At 49.6% G+C, this 15,417-nt stretch overlaps 1 protein-coding gene across 3 annotated transcripts in view; it reads right to left on the bottom strand.

Annotated features, from left to right (window-relative positions):
- RNF216 (ring finger protein 216) overlaps nucleotides 1–15,417 on the bottom strand; it is an 88,367-nt gene that overhangs the window by 42,748 nt on the left and 30,202 nt on the right. For all 3 annotated transcript variants that reach the window (XM_068146616.1, XM_068146615.1, XM_068146617.1), the window contains 4 exons: nucleotides 14,700–14,750; nucleotides 13,504–13,641; nucleotides 10,960–11,108; nucleotides 10,420–10,498 (listed from right to left, as the gene is read on the bottom strand). In XM_068146616.1, coding sequence (XP_068002717.1) covers nucleotides 10,420–10,498; nucleotides 10,960–11,108; nucleotides 13,504–13,641; nucleotides 14,700–14,750 — 417 coding nt within the window. The remainder of the gene's footprint in view (nucleotides 1–10,419; nucleotides 10,499–10,959; nucleotides 11,109–13,503; nucleotides 13,642–14,699; nucleotides 14,751–15,417) is intronic.

The raw sequence follows: 15,417 nt of genomic DNA, 5'->3' as shown, positions 1-15,417 counted from the left end.
TTTCCAATCACACTGAGTAATGCTGCTGGAGCTGCATACTCAACTGCATCACCTGGAAACTTGTTTTTCCTTCTCTGTTTCTTTCCCTGCTAAGCCCAGAATAGAAATAAAAGTAATGAGGAGGCCTACAAGTCTGGTGTGGGTGCCTCAGCTCTTCCTCTTGCTGAAGGAAAACTCACACATGGACAGAAGAAGGGCTAAACTGTCCCCTGCACGTGAGGAAGGCAACTTGTTTGGGGCTGACTCTGTTCCAAGAGCAAAAAGAAGGCATTCTGAAGGGGTTGGTGGTCCCTAGATTCAGAGGATTTGCAAGACAGGTAAACTTTTAAAGGTCTTCTAGCAGAGCTGACCAAGCCACACTATTTCTGCTCCCCATGTTTGGCATTTACAGCTCCCTGCATGCCAGGCCTCTTCTCAGTGGTGGTGATGATGGTGTGAAACAAAACAGAGCACATGGTTTTTCCATCAGCTGAAGCCACACACGTGTCTCTCCCTTGCCATTTATCAGCTTATCTGTGCCATTATGTCATTTAACTAAAGCACAGCTCACTCAGTCACTTGAGAGAACTATTCCAAAGTCCTCCAGCATGAAGGCTTCAGATGACCACCCAGACAGAGGGGATTATAAAACAACAACAAAAACCCCAGCAGGCTCATTGAATCATAGAACCAATAAAGTAGGAAAAGACCTCAGAGATCATCAAGTCCAACCTAGCACCCAACACCTCATGACTAACTAAACCATGGCTTCAATCCCCTCTTGAACACTTCCAGGGATGGAGACTCCACCACCTCCCTGGGCAGCACATCCCAATGGCCAATAACTCTTTCTGGGAAGAACTTTCTCTTCACCTCAAGCCTAAACTTCCCCTGGCACAGCTTGAGACTGTGTCCTCTTGTTCTGGTGCTGGGTGCCTGGGAGAAGAGACCAACCCCTACCTGGCTACAACCTCCTTTCAGGTAGCTGTAGAGAGCAAGAAGGTCTCCCCTGAGCCTCCTCTTCTTCAGGCTAAGCAACCCCAGCTCCCTCAGCCTCTCCTCACAGGGCTGTGCTCCAGACCTCTCCCCAGCCTCGTTGCCCTTCTCTGGACACATTCAAGTGTCTCAATGTCCTTCTTAAATTGAGGAGCCCAGAACTGAACACAGGAGTGAGAGATGAGATGAGCTCACCAAAGAGTGACAAAGAAAAGAGATAAAAGAAAAAGCACAGAACTGGGAAGATCAGCTGCAGAACTGCGCTGCTTTTTCAGAGGGACCTTTCAAGTACCACTTCCTCCACAGAGAGGAAGTGAAAGGAGCTAAAGGTTCTGTGACACAAGCAGCTTCCCCTCCACGACAGTGATACAAAAGGGATGGGTGCTCTGAGAAAGAAAAAAAAGAAGAGGAAGGGAAAAAAAAAAGGCAGGGCAGCCCTGAGCACACTGTGACCAAATTAGGAAACAAACTCTACTGACAGCCTCCAACATGGACATGGTCTGCAGCAGCCCTTCCATTAGCTCAGGAAGTCTGAGGGCTCTGTCATCTGCTGAAATTTGTTTATGTGCAAACAGAAAGGAGAAGCAAAACACCTCCTGGCACCACACAGGCCAGGTGAAGCCATCTCCGTGCCCTGGACACAGTCATCAGCTGCCCTGACACAATCCTCTTCAAAACCTCCCCTGCTGACTCACAGCCCTCCAAAGATAGCTCTGCCCCTGGAAGTGCTGAGGTACAGCAAGAGGAGGTGCACCAAGAGAGTCAGGGGTTTTTTTTAGGTGTGTTTTTAAAGTGGTTAGCTGTGGCAGATGAAGCTTGAGGTTAGAGATCAGCGATTGCTACGAGAGGAATGTGAGGGGGAGGAAAGAGAGGGAAGATGTAGCTTCTCGAGTAAGGTCAGAATAATGTTTTTAATTTGGCTTGGGAACAGCCTTTTTCAAGCCTCTCCTTTTCCAAGCCTCTCCTTTTCCACTGCAGCAGCAAAAGGAGAAGCCTGCTCTGATGCTCTGCACATACGAGTAGCAATGGACAGAGTTTTAACCTCACACTCACCCCTGCTGCTGTGGGTACCTGCACTAAGCTCCCCCAGCAGTCCCAGGGCAGCTTGGTGGCATCACTGCCTGTTGTAAGGACAGACAGGTGACAGAGGCTAGGTTACCTCAGTGTTTAGAAACCAAATCAGTCTGAGCACTCTGGTCCAGACAGATTGGGGCTTTCTCCCTGATGCTGTGCTGACCATAACAGATTATTCTGTCACCTCTTCCCTGCCTGAAGTGGAACAACATATCACCTCCCTTTCTCTTCCAAAAAGGGTCTAAGAGGAAAAGACAAAGCTTACAGCTCACCTCAGCCTGCAACCTGCCCCACCCTCAGCACAACTACAGCCTTCAGGGTCCTTCCAGCCCCAGCAGCTTGGCTACAGGATCACTCCAGCAACTTACCACGTTCAAGGCAGCCAAAGACTTTTCACACTCTAGCACCACTCATCCAGGGTGCTCTTATCCAGTTCCTCCTGGAATTCATCAGCTTATCTCCAAAGACACCACCATCACACACCTGCACCAACCACCACAGGTTTGCAGCCACTCTCAGTGGCTCCTTTCCCTAAATGGTGCCAGGCTGTGCTCAGGGAGAAAAGGTAAGACCAGACTGTTGGGGCTGAAATTTCCACCCTCCCCTCCTCCCCCCCCCCGTGAAGCTTCTGACCTCTGCATCTTTCCTCAGCAAAGGACAAAGCTAGGAGGGGAAGATAGTGCTGCTGCCTCTCATGGACCTGCCAGAGAGGTATTCAGTGGTCAGCAAACAGCAGGAGAATTGCCTTTTCACTGAATGGATATTGCTATATAAGGCAGAGAGCAAGCACAGGAGTAAGCTTTGTTGCTTGAAATTGCACTGCCTTACAGTCTATTTTTAAAGGAACTAGTTTGAGCTCTTGCTTTCAGCAGCTTTTTTTAAACTCCTTTAAGAGACAGATACCCCATTTCAACTGACCTCTTTCCTCAGGTCCCTTTCCAGGCTGGGCTTTGCCCTCTCCTCCTGCCAGACTCATTTATCAACTGAAGCATTTCCACATACCGCTGCATAAATAGACTTGACCTTGTAAAAGCAGCAGCACCTGAGCTCCCACTGATGGAGTCTCACCACAGAAATGAACCTAGCCCACTCCTGCCCTCCTTCTAAGGGAGGTATTCTCTGAGCTCCTGCAGTCCCTTCTTGCAGGTCTCCCAAGGAGGGCTATCAGGTATGGACTCAGGCTTACAGGTTGGACTCGATGATCTTTGAGGTCTCTTCCAACCTTGGTGATACTGTGGTACTGTATATAGGAGAGGTGAGTGATCTGGGGGCAATTATTGTGCCTCCTCTCTGGAAAGAGACACCCAGAAGCAAACTAATGCTAGCACCACTCAATTCTTGTAACTGCTCCTGCCCCAGACCAGAGAGCAAGCAGTGGGATTACATCCAGGGGGGACAACCCATTCCTGGTCCCTGCATTTCCTAGCTGCTCCCTCTCAGCCAGGAAGAAAACTGTGGGCATGCAACTGTCCAGCTTCAGGGAAGCAAGAACAGCTCCTGGGGTATGGTTTTCACTTGTTCCCCTTCCAGCCTCCCAGTAGCTTGCCCAGCACAAAGCTGAGGTTGAGAAGATCTCCCAACTCTCAGCACTACCCCGTGAAACTCTGACCCTACACTCCCTGGTGGGACAGGCCATGTGGTTTCACACACGTGTGCTCCTCCTACGCCAGACTCTGCTGCTGCTACAGCAAAGCCTTAAAAGTACTCTCCTGTTATCTCTGTTCCTTTGGGACTTGGCAGTAATAATAATAAAAAAAAAAAGCCTTCTGGGATGTTATCTGCAGCCTACAATTACCTCAACCCCACCTTGGGCCTTGGTTCCTCCCCTCCTGCCCATCCCTTAGCGGAGCGATAGGGAAATCGCAGGGCTCCGCTGCAGCGCTGCCGCCGACAGCATCGCCGCTCGCCCGCCTGCAGCACACGGCACTCACTGCTGCTGCTGCTGCTGCTGCAGAGGAGTTTCAATGTCCTTTTATGGAAGAAAAATGAAAATCTCCTGCCCGGCCGCCCAGCGCCTCAGAGCCCAGCGAGATGACAGACGGAAACTTGCCATTTGTTGTGGTTTTGGCAGGCGCGGAGCCCGGCGCGCTCGTTCCCACGCGCAGCGCGCCTTTAAAGAGGGCGCAGCGAAAGCCCTGGCAGCGCCGGAGCGGGAGGTTGCAGGGATGCAGAGCTGAGGAGGAAGATGGCAGAGGTATGAAAAAGAGGGCTTAGGCCATCAAGCAGGAGCCAGGCCTCCAGACAACAGCATGTGCAGGCACAGATTCATAGAATGGTTTGGGTTGAACAGAACCTTGAAGATCATCTAGTTCCAACCCCCCTGCCATGGGCAGGAACACTTCCCACTCGACCACATTGCTCAAGGCCTCATCTAACCTGGCCTTGGGCAACCTGTTTTTGCCTCACCACCCTTACCATAAAGAATTTCTTCCTAATATTCAGTCTAAATCTGCCCTCCTCCAGCTTCAGTCCACTCCCTCTCGCCCTGTCACTCCATTCCCAGCCCCCCCAGTGAGACACCTAGCAAGGCTCTCCCCCCACCACATTGCCCTCCATTCCTCATTCCAAATTCTGCTAGGCTGCATTCACACAGACACTGGAGGATGAGAATTTAAATGCAGGAGTTTGGCCTTGAGGTCACTGCCAGCAGAAAGGCATTACAGAGGTCTGCCATAAGTGAGTGTCACCTTCGGCTCTGCTCTCCATTAAAGCTGTGGGGCTAAGCTCTAAGTAACAATCAAATCCAAATAAATAGACTCAGGGAAAAGCATACAGAGAGCAGCAAGAAGGATGGCTGAAGAGAGAATGAGACAGGGCCATGGGACTTTCAAAATGTTTGCACTGCTGTCAGGAAGCTGAATGAGACAGCAGCCCTCAACAGCTGGGAAAACATGTTGCAAAACAGGGAGAATTAAGTAATTCTCCATATGCACATCCTACTCTCAGGCATTTTGGACAAGCTCAATTGCTCCAACCAGAACAATTTTTTTCCATGTAGCACACACACCCCCCCTGCCCATGACAAATCTTGATATGGGTTAGCCTAAAACCACAGCACCTTTGGAGCTGGTGGGCCAGCCTGTGGCAGGGAAGTGACAGGTCCTGTGGTACATGTTGGATGGCATCCTTGGGTGTCTGTGGCATCCTAAACATTCCCTGCTGCTGGCACCTTGATTGCACAACCATTTCTCCTCTTGCACCCTACAAAATGCTTGTAACTGGATCAGAGGTGGTTGGGGCTGCCTCCTTACCTACCTCTGGACCACAAGCAGCCACATGCCCCACCACAGAAGGGCCTTAAAGATCACCTAGCTCCAACCCCCCTGCCACAGGCAGGGACACCTCCCACTCAACCAGGTTGCTCAAGGCCCTGTCCAACCTCCCGGGAGGAGGCATCCATAAATTCCCTGGGCAACCTGTTCCCGTGTCTCACCACCCTCACTACAAGGAATTTCTTCCTAATATCCAGTCTAAATCTCTCCTCTTCAAGCTTCAATCCCTGGCCCCTCATCCTATCAGTACAAGCCCTTGTAAAAAGTCCCTCCCCAGTTTTCTTGTAGGCCCATTTCAGGTACTGGGAGGTTGCTATGATGTCTCCTCAAAGCTTTCTTCTCCAGGCAGAACAACCCCAACTCTCAGCCAGTTCCCATAAAGGTCATGTTCCAGCCCTCTGATTACCTTTATGGCCCTTTCCTGACCTGCTCCAACAGTTTGATGTCCTTGTGGTGGGGGACATCAAACTGTTGGAGCAGGTCCAGAGGAGATGATCAGAGGATTGCAGGCATTGCAGCAGGCTCCTCAGCCCCTTCTCTAAATTTAAGTCTTGGTGATCATGCAACAATTTATTTCAGCAAGGCCACTCACATCAGAGCTGCTGCAAACCATACAATGTGACTTATGCTTATTCCCATCAGATGGGGATGCAGTGTTAGCACCCTGCTACGAGAAGCCATGTTCAGACACAGCTTGCTAGGCAGAGCTCTGTGCAAGCTTAAACCTGTCTTGCTTCCAACAGAAAATGAAGGTTAAAAGCAGCTGGGTACATCTGTTCCTAGCCAGCACCTTCAAATCAATCCAGAGACATTCCAGCAGCTAAAAAAGAAGTGCCTGAAAATACCAAGTCTTAGTCCTGCAAATGAGAAGCGCACCCAAGGATTGCTGTGGCCACAGAGCCTGAAGACAAAAAGGCAAGAGTGGAGATTTTCTCCATCTGACACAGGCTCATCAATGCTCATTCCTCCAGTGTGACAATTTAGAGGCCCAGCAGGCAACCCCTCTGCCCAAACACAGCCTCATTAGCGGAGTGCACCAAAGAGCCCTGGGCAGGAGGAGCAGTTGAGGGCAATGGGATTTAGCACCATGTGGCCATACAACCTCACCTCTTCAGCCAGCCAGCACCAAGGCAAACAACAACCCAGGACAAAGTAACAAAGATTTTAAGCTATGCAGAAGGAGGGATTCTTTTGTAAGGAAAAGTCTTGGAAATACAAGTCCCTGCAGTATGGCCTGGCTATGAAATGAGTATGGAGGGTTTCGAGCTCTCCAGCACCGGAGGGACATCGCTGCTCCGTGCATGCATTATTTCCATGGCAACGGCAGCTTTCACCTCCCCATCTCTTGGCTGGCTGAAAGCCCTGCAGTGCTTTGTGCTGAGACTGCAAAGAGGGGAGACCATCACCCCCCAGCTGCAGCACAGCGAGCAGCTGGGAACAAAAGCCTTGTCTTCCCCAACAGCATGGGGCCTGGGGGGGAGGGAGGCTGAGCAGGATGGAAAGGACGGACTTCCTTTTCTGGTGGGAAACAGCACTTCCCCTCAAAGTGCAGAAGTGCACCCTGACTTCCCAGTGCTGCAGAAGCCAACAAGCAACATGTGCCCTTCCTGGATTCACCAGAATTGCCAGCTCTGGTTTGCTGTGTCAGAGCACAGGCAGGAGAAACACCATTAGAGAGGAGAAATTCAAGCGCCGCTTTCACACAGGGATCCTTGTGCAGAATAAGATGGAGCTTGACTCAGCAGGCTGGCAAAGCCTTCTGTCACTGGGAAGCCTGGCTCCATGCATGGTCAGCAACCTGTTATAGAGCAAAACCTCGAGATCTGTTATAGAGCCCAGGTCCTCAGACAGGTCTGAGCAAAAGCTGCCTCTCCCCAGCACCAGGTCACACTGCACACGCACAGAACACATCCGTAGGGTGTCTTGGGCAATGCTTTCCCTTAGTTAATTAAGCTTTTCCTCCACCCTGCAGCTTGTGATATTAAGAGTCAAGCTCTGGTCACCTAACTAGGAGCCAAACTTCATGCCCCACAGCTGGAGCCATGGTGGCTCTGGCAGATGGTGTCGACTCATCTGCATGCTCCCCATGCAGCCATTCAGGCACAGGCAGCAGCCAGCAGCTCTGCTCGTTGCTCAGGTTACAATTAGCCACATTTTGGCCCCTGCAAGGTGCAAAATGACTGGAACTATAGGTGAGATTCATGAACAAGTGACCTGGGTATGCCTACAGCTCTTCTTACCGAGCTCAGCATACATATATACAGTCAAAATGAAGGCTTCCAGCTGGTTCCCATCAGTTACTTGACAACATATCCATAGCTGGCCCAGATAGGAATCAACCCCTCTGGAAAATTTAAATGAAAGCCTCAGAGTAGCAACATGAATTCTCAAAGCAAGACGAAAGAGTCAGGTGATGGAGCACAGAAATACAACAGGTCCACCATCTGTTCCTCCTCTACCCACCCCTGAAGAGCCTTGAGGTTCCAGGGGAGGCACATTTCTGACCTTTCCCTTTCCACACTTCCCCTTGCTTCAGGTTCAGCTGTGCAAGTGCAGTCCTTCCAACTGGAGAAAGACTCCTTCCAGGATCAGTCATCACCCCCCCACCCTCCGAGGCTGCCAGAGGCGCTGCTAGCAAAGCCAATGCATCCTCTCTCCAGCCTCTGAAGAGTTCCCTAGATTAGCCCTTTCCTCCCTAAGGGCAGTGGCTTCCTGCAAGCAAGAGCATTAACTGAAATCCTTCATTCTGGAGAGAGACAAGATAGCAGGCACATGAAGAACCACTGCAGCTGATGGTGTGAGACTACACCACATCCTGCTATCCAAATTCCTCACCCTCGACTTCAAATCCTGAAGTCCTTCAAGACTTCTAAGAGCAGCAGAAAGCTACTCAGCAGATTTTCAGCTAATGAATCAACACAAGCTGTCCAGGAAACCAGAAATCCAGCCCACTGGAATGCTGCAAGCCTGGGGGTGGGGGTGGGGGGGACAGGCAGTACACCAGGAAGGAAATGAAACAGCACACCAGAAGGAAAGGAGCACTTCACTGACCCCTTTTTTACCACAGTTACTGTGCCGCATTACATCGCGCAGGAAAAAAAAGCAGCTTGGATTCGTTCTTCGAGCCTGAGTTTTGCTCCGTGGTGCTGACACATCTACACTTGGAAAACAACCCGGGGGGGTTTGCAAGAAGGGCAAGACCAAAAAACAAAAGGAGTCGATTTAAACGCGAACCAACATTGCCACCTAGTGACTGGCAAGCCTCCTCGCTCCCTCGGAATCACATTCCCTCCCCAAACGCTAGAGGTGAACGTTAGAAAAACTTTTATCTGGTGATGAAGAGCTCTAAAAATGGAACTGCATTGTACTTGGGCAGCTTGCTCCTCCCCAGCGAGTCCAGTTTTCACCGCAGCAAGCCAAGTCCACTGCTGGCAACTGCAGCTTTTCCAGGCAGCGGGATTTGACGTCCTAGGAATTTCTTGTCGCCGGCGATCGGCGGCAGCGCATCCACAGGAGAGCCCAAAGCGATGGCAGCTACGAGCTGAAGGTTAATGCCCTCCAGAGGAATGTCAATGGTTAGCAGAGATCTCTGCTGGGGGACAGGCAGTTCCCTGAACGTTGCAGGAGAATTCATTGTTGTGGCTAAAGTGACGCAAGACGCCTTTGTAGCTTCAGCGCCGAGCACTGATACTCGCTGGCACCAGATGCAGGCAAGGGTTCTGCAGACATTCAGCAGACTGGGAAACACATTTCCATGCTTCTATTCCCCACCCCCCCCAGAACAGATGGTGCAGAAGCAGCAAGTTTTTCCCCCACTCCATCCCCCCTTTGGGCCTGATGATTCTCCCGTTATGGCCATTAGCAAACTTTGAGAGGAGCACAAAGATCTTTTGCCCTTTGGATGGCTCACATTTCAGGCAGCTCTTCCAACGAGCTTGTGTCACTTCCAACTGAATCCAAAGCACTCAGGCAACAGCAGCAGAGAAAAATGCAGATGCTGATTCTCTTCAGGACAGCACGCAAGGGCGTTCTCCAAAGCCTCATTAGACAAAGGATCCCAGCTGGGCTTTATGCCCTCTAAACACACAGCCCCCTGGACACCTAGAACACTTCTGTACATGTGAGACAGCAGCCTATGGCACCCACCAAGGCTTTTTTAACCAAGGAAAGAAGGGAGTACTGCTGTCTTTGAACAAATTCCTCTGGCCAGCCACACACTTTCACAGCACCTCTTTAGGATCCAGCACATACCTTGGCTGCTGCCCCACACAGCCACAGTAGATATTCACAGAATCACTAAGGTTGGAAAGAACTCAGAGATCATCAAGTCCAACCTACCACCCAAAACCTCATGACTAACTAAACCATGGCTTCAAGTGTCACATCCACTCCCTTTCTGAACACCTCCAGGGACAGGGACTCCACCACCTGCCTGGGCAGCCCATTCCAAAGGCCAATAGCTCTTTCTCTTTCATTCACCTGCTACCAGGACGTGGTGGTTTTAGGCTATGCCTTTAACATTTAGTTACAGACTTTGAGCAGAAAAGGAGAAAACCATAAACAAATCACTAGTGGGTGTAAAAAGGAACACTAAAGGTTATTCTAAACAAAACCATTGGAGGAATATCAGCTGTAAGACTGGCTGTACCAAAACAATTCTCTCTCTTGTCTGATCTCTTCTCTGCTTGCTTCACTCAGGAGAGATTAATCTGCTTCTGGTTGACCTTGGCTGAATTGTTTTGGTTCAGTCTAACCCCTGCTTTCTCTCTGCTCCTTTATCTCTTGGGACAGGGGGGTAGGGAGGGGGCAGGGGAATGGCTTCCCAGGTCTCTCTGACCCTGGTGGGGGTTTGGTGTTGTCTGCTAGTTGTAAATATCTGTATACCATTGTAACTCCTGTGTATTTTATACATAGTCATTGCATTCCATTGGAGAGTGTAGTTTTGCTTGTAAATACAGCTTCCATTTGCTTCTGACCGAGCTGGGCTGGCAAAGTTAATGCTGGGGGGAGGAAATTTCAGCCCACCACACAGGAAGTGTGAGTTCTCTCCTGCACAACACTCCAGGAGAGACCAAATGGCCACACGCCCCCCAGTTACCTTTCTGCAGCGGGGATTGGGGCAGCTGAACCTCTTCACATCGCTGTCCAGTAGGGCTGGGAAGTTGCAGAAGGGACACCTGGAACCCAATGAGGAAAAAAAACCACCAAAAGATACCATTAATGCAGAGTGCCAAACATATCTTTGCTGCAAGTGGATTTAGTGAGCTAGCTCTGAGGCAGTGACCAAGGCTGCCAAGGCAGCGCCTGCCGCCAGCATGTGCCGACTGCTGCCTTTTCCCTCCCATTTCTTCGATCACTTCCCTGTTTGCAATCAAAATATTATATGCTCAGCACTGCTTTTGACTGTGTAATTTAGAGGATCAGCTCAGAGCTGGCAAGCAAATCTTAGGGGAGACAAGTCTATTGAATTTTAATCTGCTCCCAGTCAAAGGCAGACCGACCTGAATAAAAAGAAGCCCAAATTAATGCTACAGCTCTTTGAAAGCTTCCCATCTCCATAGTCAGCACACACTGAGGGTTTCAGGGAACAATTTTCTCCCAGAGTAAGTGCAACCTGCATCCTCTGCTGGACACTCACCTGACAAGCTCATCAGCACAGGCAGCAGCCACCTCCTCCTCAGCTTTCCGCTCATAGTATTTACAGAGGATGTTCTCTGGAAGCACTTTCTCCAGCTCGCTGGTGGGGAATGAACATGTGCAACTGCCTTCCATGCAGCTGAGCTCTGACTAGGGTTGGAAGGAGAAAGCTCAGGTTCAGTATGATCCCAGCAAACAAGAAGACTCAGTACCTAGAACATTTCCAAATAAACCAGCACAGGGCCTGGCTTAGAGACAACGGAGCTAAAATTGAATAGAACAGAATAGAATTAACCAGGTTGGAAAAGACCTTTGAGATCATCCAGTCCAACCTCTCACCCAACACCATCTAATCAACTAAACCATGGCACCAAGTGCCCCATCTAGTCTCCTCTTAAACACCTTCTTCGCTGAGCGAGTCGTTCATCATTGGAATGTGCTACCCAGGGAGGTGGTGGAGTCCCCATCCCTGGAGGTGTTCAAGAGGGGATTGGATGTGGCACTTGGTGCCATGGTTTAGTCATGAGGTCTGTGGTGACAGGTTGGACTTGATGACCTTTGAGGTCTCTTTCAACCTTGGTGATTAGAATATTAGAATAAACTTTATTAGAATAAACCAAACCAGGCTGGAAGAGACCTTCAAGATCATCGTGTCCAACCCATCAACCAATCCAACCCACCCAAACAGCTAACCCATGGCACCAAGCACCCCAGCAAGTCTCCTCCTGAACACCTTCAATGACGGCGACTCCACCACCTCCCTGAGCAGCCCATTCCAATGGGCAATCACTCTCTCTGTATAGAACTTCTTCCTAACATCCAACCTGAACCTCCCCTGGCGCAGCCTGAGACTGTGTCCTCTTGTTCTAGTACTGGGTGCCTGGGAGAAGAGACCATCATCAGCCTGTCTACAACCTCCCTTCAGGTAGTTGTAGAGAGTGATAAGGTCACCCCTGAGTCTCCTGTTCTCCAGGCTAAGCAACCCCAGCTCAGTTTGTGTGACCTCCCGTGATGGTGACTCCACCCCCTCCCTGGGCAGCCCATTCCAATGGCCAGTCTCTCTTTCTGTCAGAGAATGGGCTTGCTACAGAAAGAACAAGACTGACCAATCAAACAGAGCAGGCTTTGAACAAACACTGAGCATGAAGGTGCTGGGATCACAGTTAGAATCACAGAATTGTTTTGGTTGGAAAAGGCCTCTAAGATCATCAAGTCCAACCATCAACCTAACATCACCATGGCCACTAAACCACATCCCTAAGCGCCATGTCCACAAGTTTCCTAAGCACCTCCAGGGACAGCGACTCCACCACCCTCCTGGGCAGCCTGCTCCACTGCCTGACCACTCTTGCCATGAAGAAATTTTTCCTAATATCCAATCTAGAGCTCCCCTTCAAAAAAATTAACACTACCCATATTTAGTTGAGCTTGTGCTACACCCAAGGCAGGCCATTTTGGGCTGATTCAGTGTTTTGGGGTTGGGTTTTTTGGGTAGGGATTTGTTGCAATTCAGTGAGGATTCCCCAGGAGCTTTGGTTAGAGTAGACCAGTATCATATTACTGGCATACATGTCCTCTCTTCTGCCAGCACAAGGAGGCTGAGCAGGAGGAGAGACCACATGTGTGGAGACTCCCACCTTTCCCAGCACAGACAGCTTGAGCTGGCTGACTCCCATCACTTTCAGCTTTCCTACCACAAAGCTCCGATGGTAGCTTCAGGATTTCAAGTGCCACACTTCTGGGCTAATACTTCAGGAGCTGTGAGGACAAGAGTTCACCCACCACAAGAGTTCACCCACTCCAAGCCCACTCTGGCCACAGAGCAGCCCATTCCTCCTGTACAGTCTGTGCTCAGGTACAGCAGGTTGTATTGTCAGTAAGGTCATATAAAATACAGCTGCCAGTTTGTGTCCACATGAAATACAGACCCCAGAATACAAAAGCATCTCACAGATGGATCATCATCTCTCAAAGCAAAGGAGCATGCACACCTCAGAGCAGGTTAATGACTTGTTTATAGCTAAGTATTAGGATAATTGGCAGCTAAATTGGAGACTAAGGTTAGGAACATCAGAGAGGAACCAACCCCCAAATTAAATTGGGATCACAGTGGTAATATGAAGGACAAACACTCTTAGCTAGGAGGAGACTGGCCAGAGATAAAAGTGTGTTCTCTGTGCAGATACCACTGGTTTTCAAGTAGAAGATGAAAAGCAGATGAGTGCAGGTTGCTGCTGCCACTAGGAACGCTGGAGCAAACCTTCCTAATGATCCAAGCTGCTGAGCACGGAGCACAAAAGATGGAGGTTAGCAAACTGAAATCCTGTTCAGCAAGGATCCCACTGTGAAGCTGTTGGCTTCACTTGATGGCAAGACTGACTTGTTGGATTTGGATTTCAGGATATAAATTCTATTCAAATGTTTCCTGGGAAATAGTTACACCAGACTGAAGCAACAGCACCACCTGAACAGCACCCTGAGCTCCCAAAAGCACTTTCCCCATCTCCCCCCCTGCTTTCCCCTGAGGAAAAGAAAAAAATCTTACCTTCCCAGAGCCAAAGACTGCCTCCTGAGCATATTTAATTAGGCACTCCTTGCAGAACAAGTGCCCATCTGCACACTGAGTTAGCTCTTCAAATGCAAACTCTCCGTAACAGCAGCGGCACTCTATCATCTGACCATCCTGCAGCCACAAAGAGAGGCATCAGCATCAGCAGAGCCCTGTATAGCTGCAGCAACACACAGACACAACTGCAGGCCACAAACAATGCCAATAACTAACTGTAAAACAGAGCAACAGATAGACACCACTCCATTAGATAGCCTATTTGGTGGTCAGAACTCTCCCATTCCATTAGATACCCTACTCAGTGGGCAAAACTCTCCCACTACCACTGGAAACTCACTTTGAGGTAATTTAATATCTACAGGTCCTGTCTGACAGGTTCCAAAAACTCTACACAGCTCATGGTGTTTAGTAATTCATAGCTCCCAGGCAGAGAAGCATCCTGGGTTTGGGAAGCTGCAATGGCAGGGAAGTGGCAGAGAGCACAACCATTCATGTGGGGGAAGGAAAAACCCCAAACCCACACCTCTTATCTGTTGCCCTCTAAAGGAATGTTTCCCCATCTGCCTGGAGAGACTTCTCCTTGGCTTCCTCACTGCAGGAGTGGAAAAGCTTGCCACTGTTAATAAGTAATGTGCCCCCTTCTTCAAAAGGCCAAACACCTCCAGAGTTTGACAAGAAATGGCCACTGAGAATGCAAAGGTGATCCACAGCTGCTGAACTGATCTCTAACTCTTCTCTCTTTGTTTAAAGATCTGATTCAGAGAGGTGTTTTGTTGAGTCCCCTCTGCAAATGTGAAAGGTCCACTGGCAGAGCTCCAGCAGCAGCAAATCTGTTTCAAGGAGCCATAATGGTTGTAGCAAGAGTGAACCTGGCACTACTCTGTTGCAATGTTTGTTGTGGTCAGTAAAGATACAAGCAGCAGCTGCCTGAATTACTGCAGATCATTACATGCATCAATACTTTCTTGCTGGGCTCAGCTCCTACCTTTGCTAAAAGCCAGCAGCCAACACACACTGGGCAGGTTTTGGCAGCTCAGCAAAACCAGCACAGTGACAATGCAGCTTCAGAACAGCCCCAGAAACCATACACACACACCAAAAAAGAAAAGGTCTGTGGAGTGACAAGTGCAAAACAGTGTCTGAACTCAAAGGACCACAGTACAGATACTGACCTTCTGATACTGCTCCTCATTCATCTGCAGAGCCAGGAGAAAGTCTGCGTGCTGCAAGAGAGACACGTGCATCTGTGTTTACAGGAGGAAGCACTTTTCCAGCCTCTGTGCTCTGACATTATCATCTCAAGGCTTACAAACCACCACAAAAGGCTCACTGTCTGCTTACAGCATCACTTCCAATCCATTAAGCTATTTATGATTCAGCTAAAACAGATGGGAGAAGTAAAGGCAGGAAGAACAAAGAAGAGAATTCTATATTCTGGAGGGCTGCTGGCTCAGGTTTCCCTGGGCAGTGATGATCTCACTCAAAGGGCCCCTCCAGAGAAAGCCCCAAGGAACATTAGCTTTGTGTTGGAAAAGAGACACTACCCATCTGCTCAAGAGACAAGGATCTTCAAGGAGCTATTTTAGAAAGAGAGGTAGGTGCAGAGCTGTGAATTGAGTCCTTCCTCAGGCTACGAGGGCAAGACAGCACACTACCAGGCTTTGGAGAATTCTGCTTTGAAACATATGGCCTTCAGACCAGGACAAGATGTTCTGGAGAGACAGGCCTGCCAACTTGTGGAAGGCAGTAGGGTGAGTGGACACACTGCCTTGGGCCTGGGCATTATTCACCACCAACACAGAGCTGCAATTACAAGCCCTAAAGAAGCAGAGAAGCCTGCTGACATTTAGAGGGACTAATGAATTAGCAGAGCTTTTACTGCTTCATACC

This window comes from Melanerpes formicivorus, unplaced genomic scaffold (assembly GCF_026170545.1).
Source record: "Melanerpes formicivorus ecotype bairdi unplaced genomic scaffold, bMelFor1.0.p_v2 SCAF_14, whole genome shotgun sequence".
In the NCBI taxonomy this organism is placed as follows: Eukaryota; Metazoa; Chordata; class Aves; order Piciformes; family Picidae; genus Melanerpes; species Melanerpes formicivorus.
Note: the sequence above shows the minus strand (reverse complement) of the source record. Positions and strands in the feature narration are given on the sequence as shown.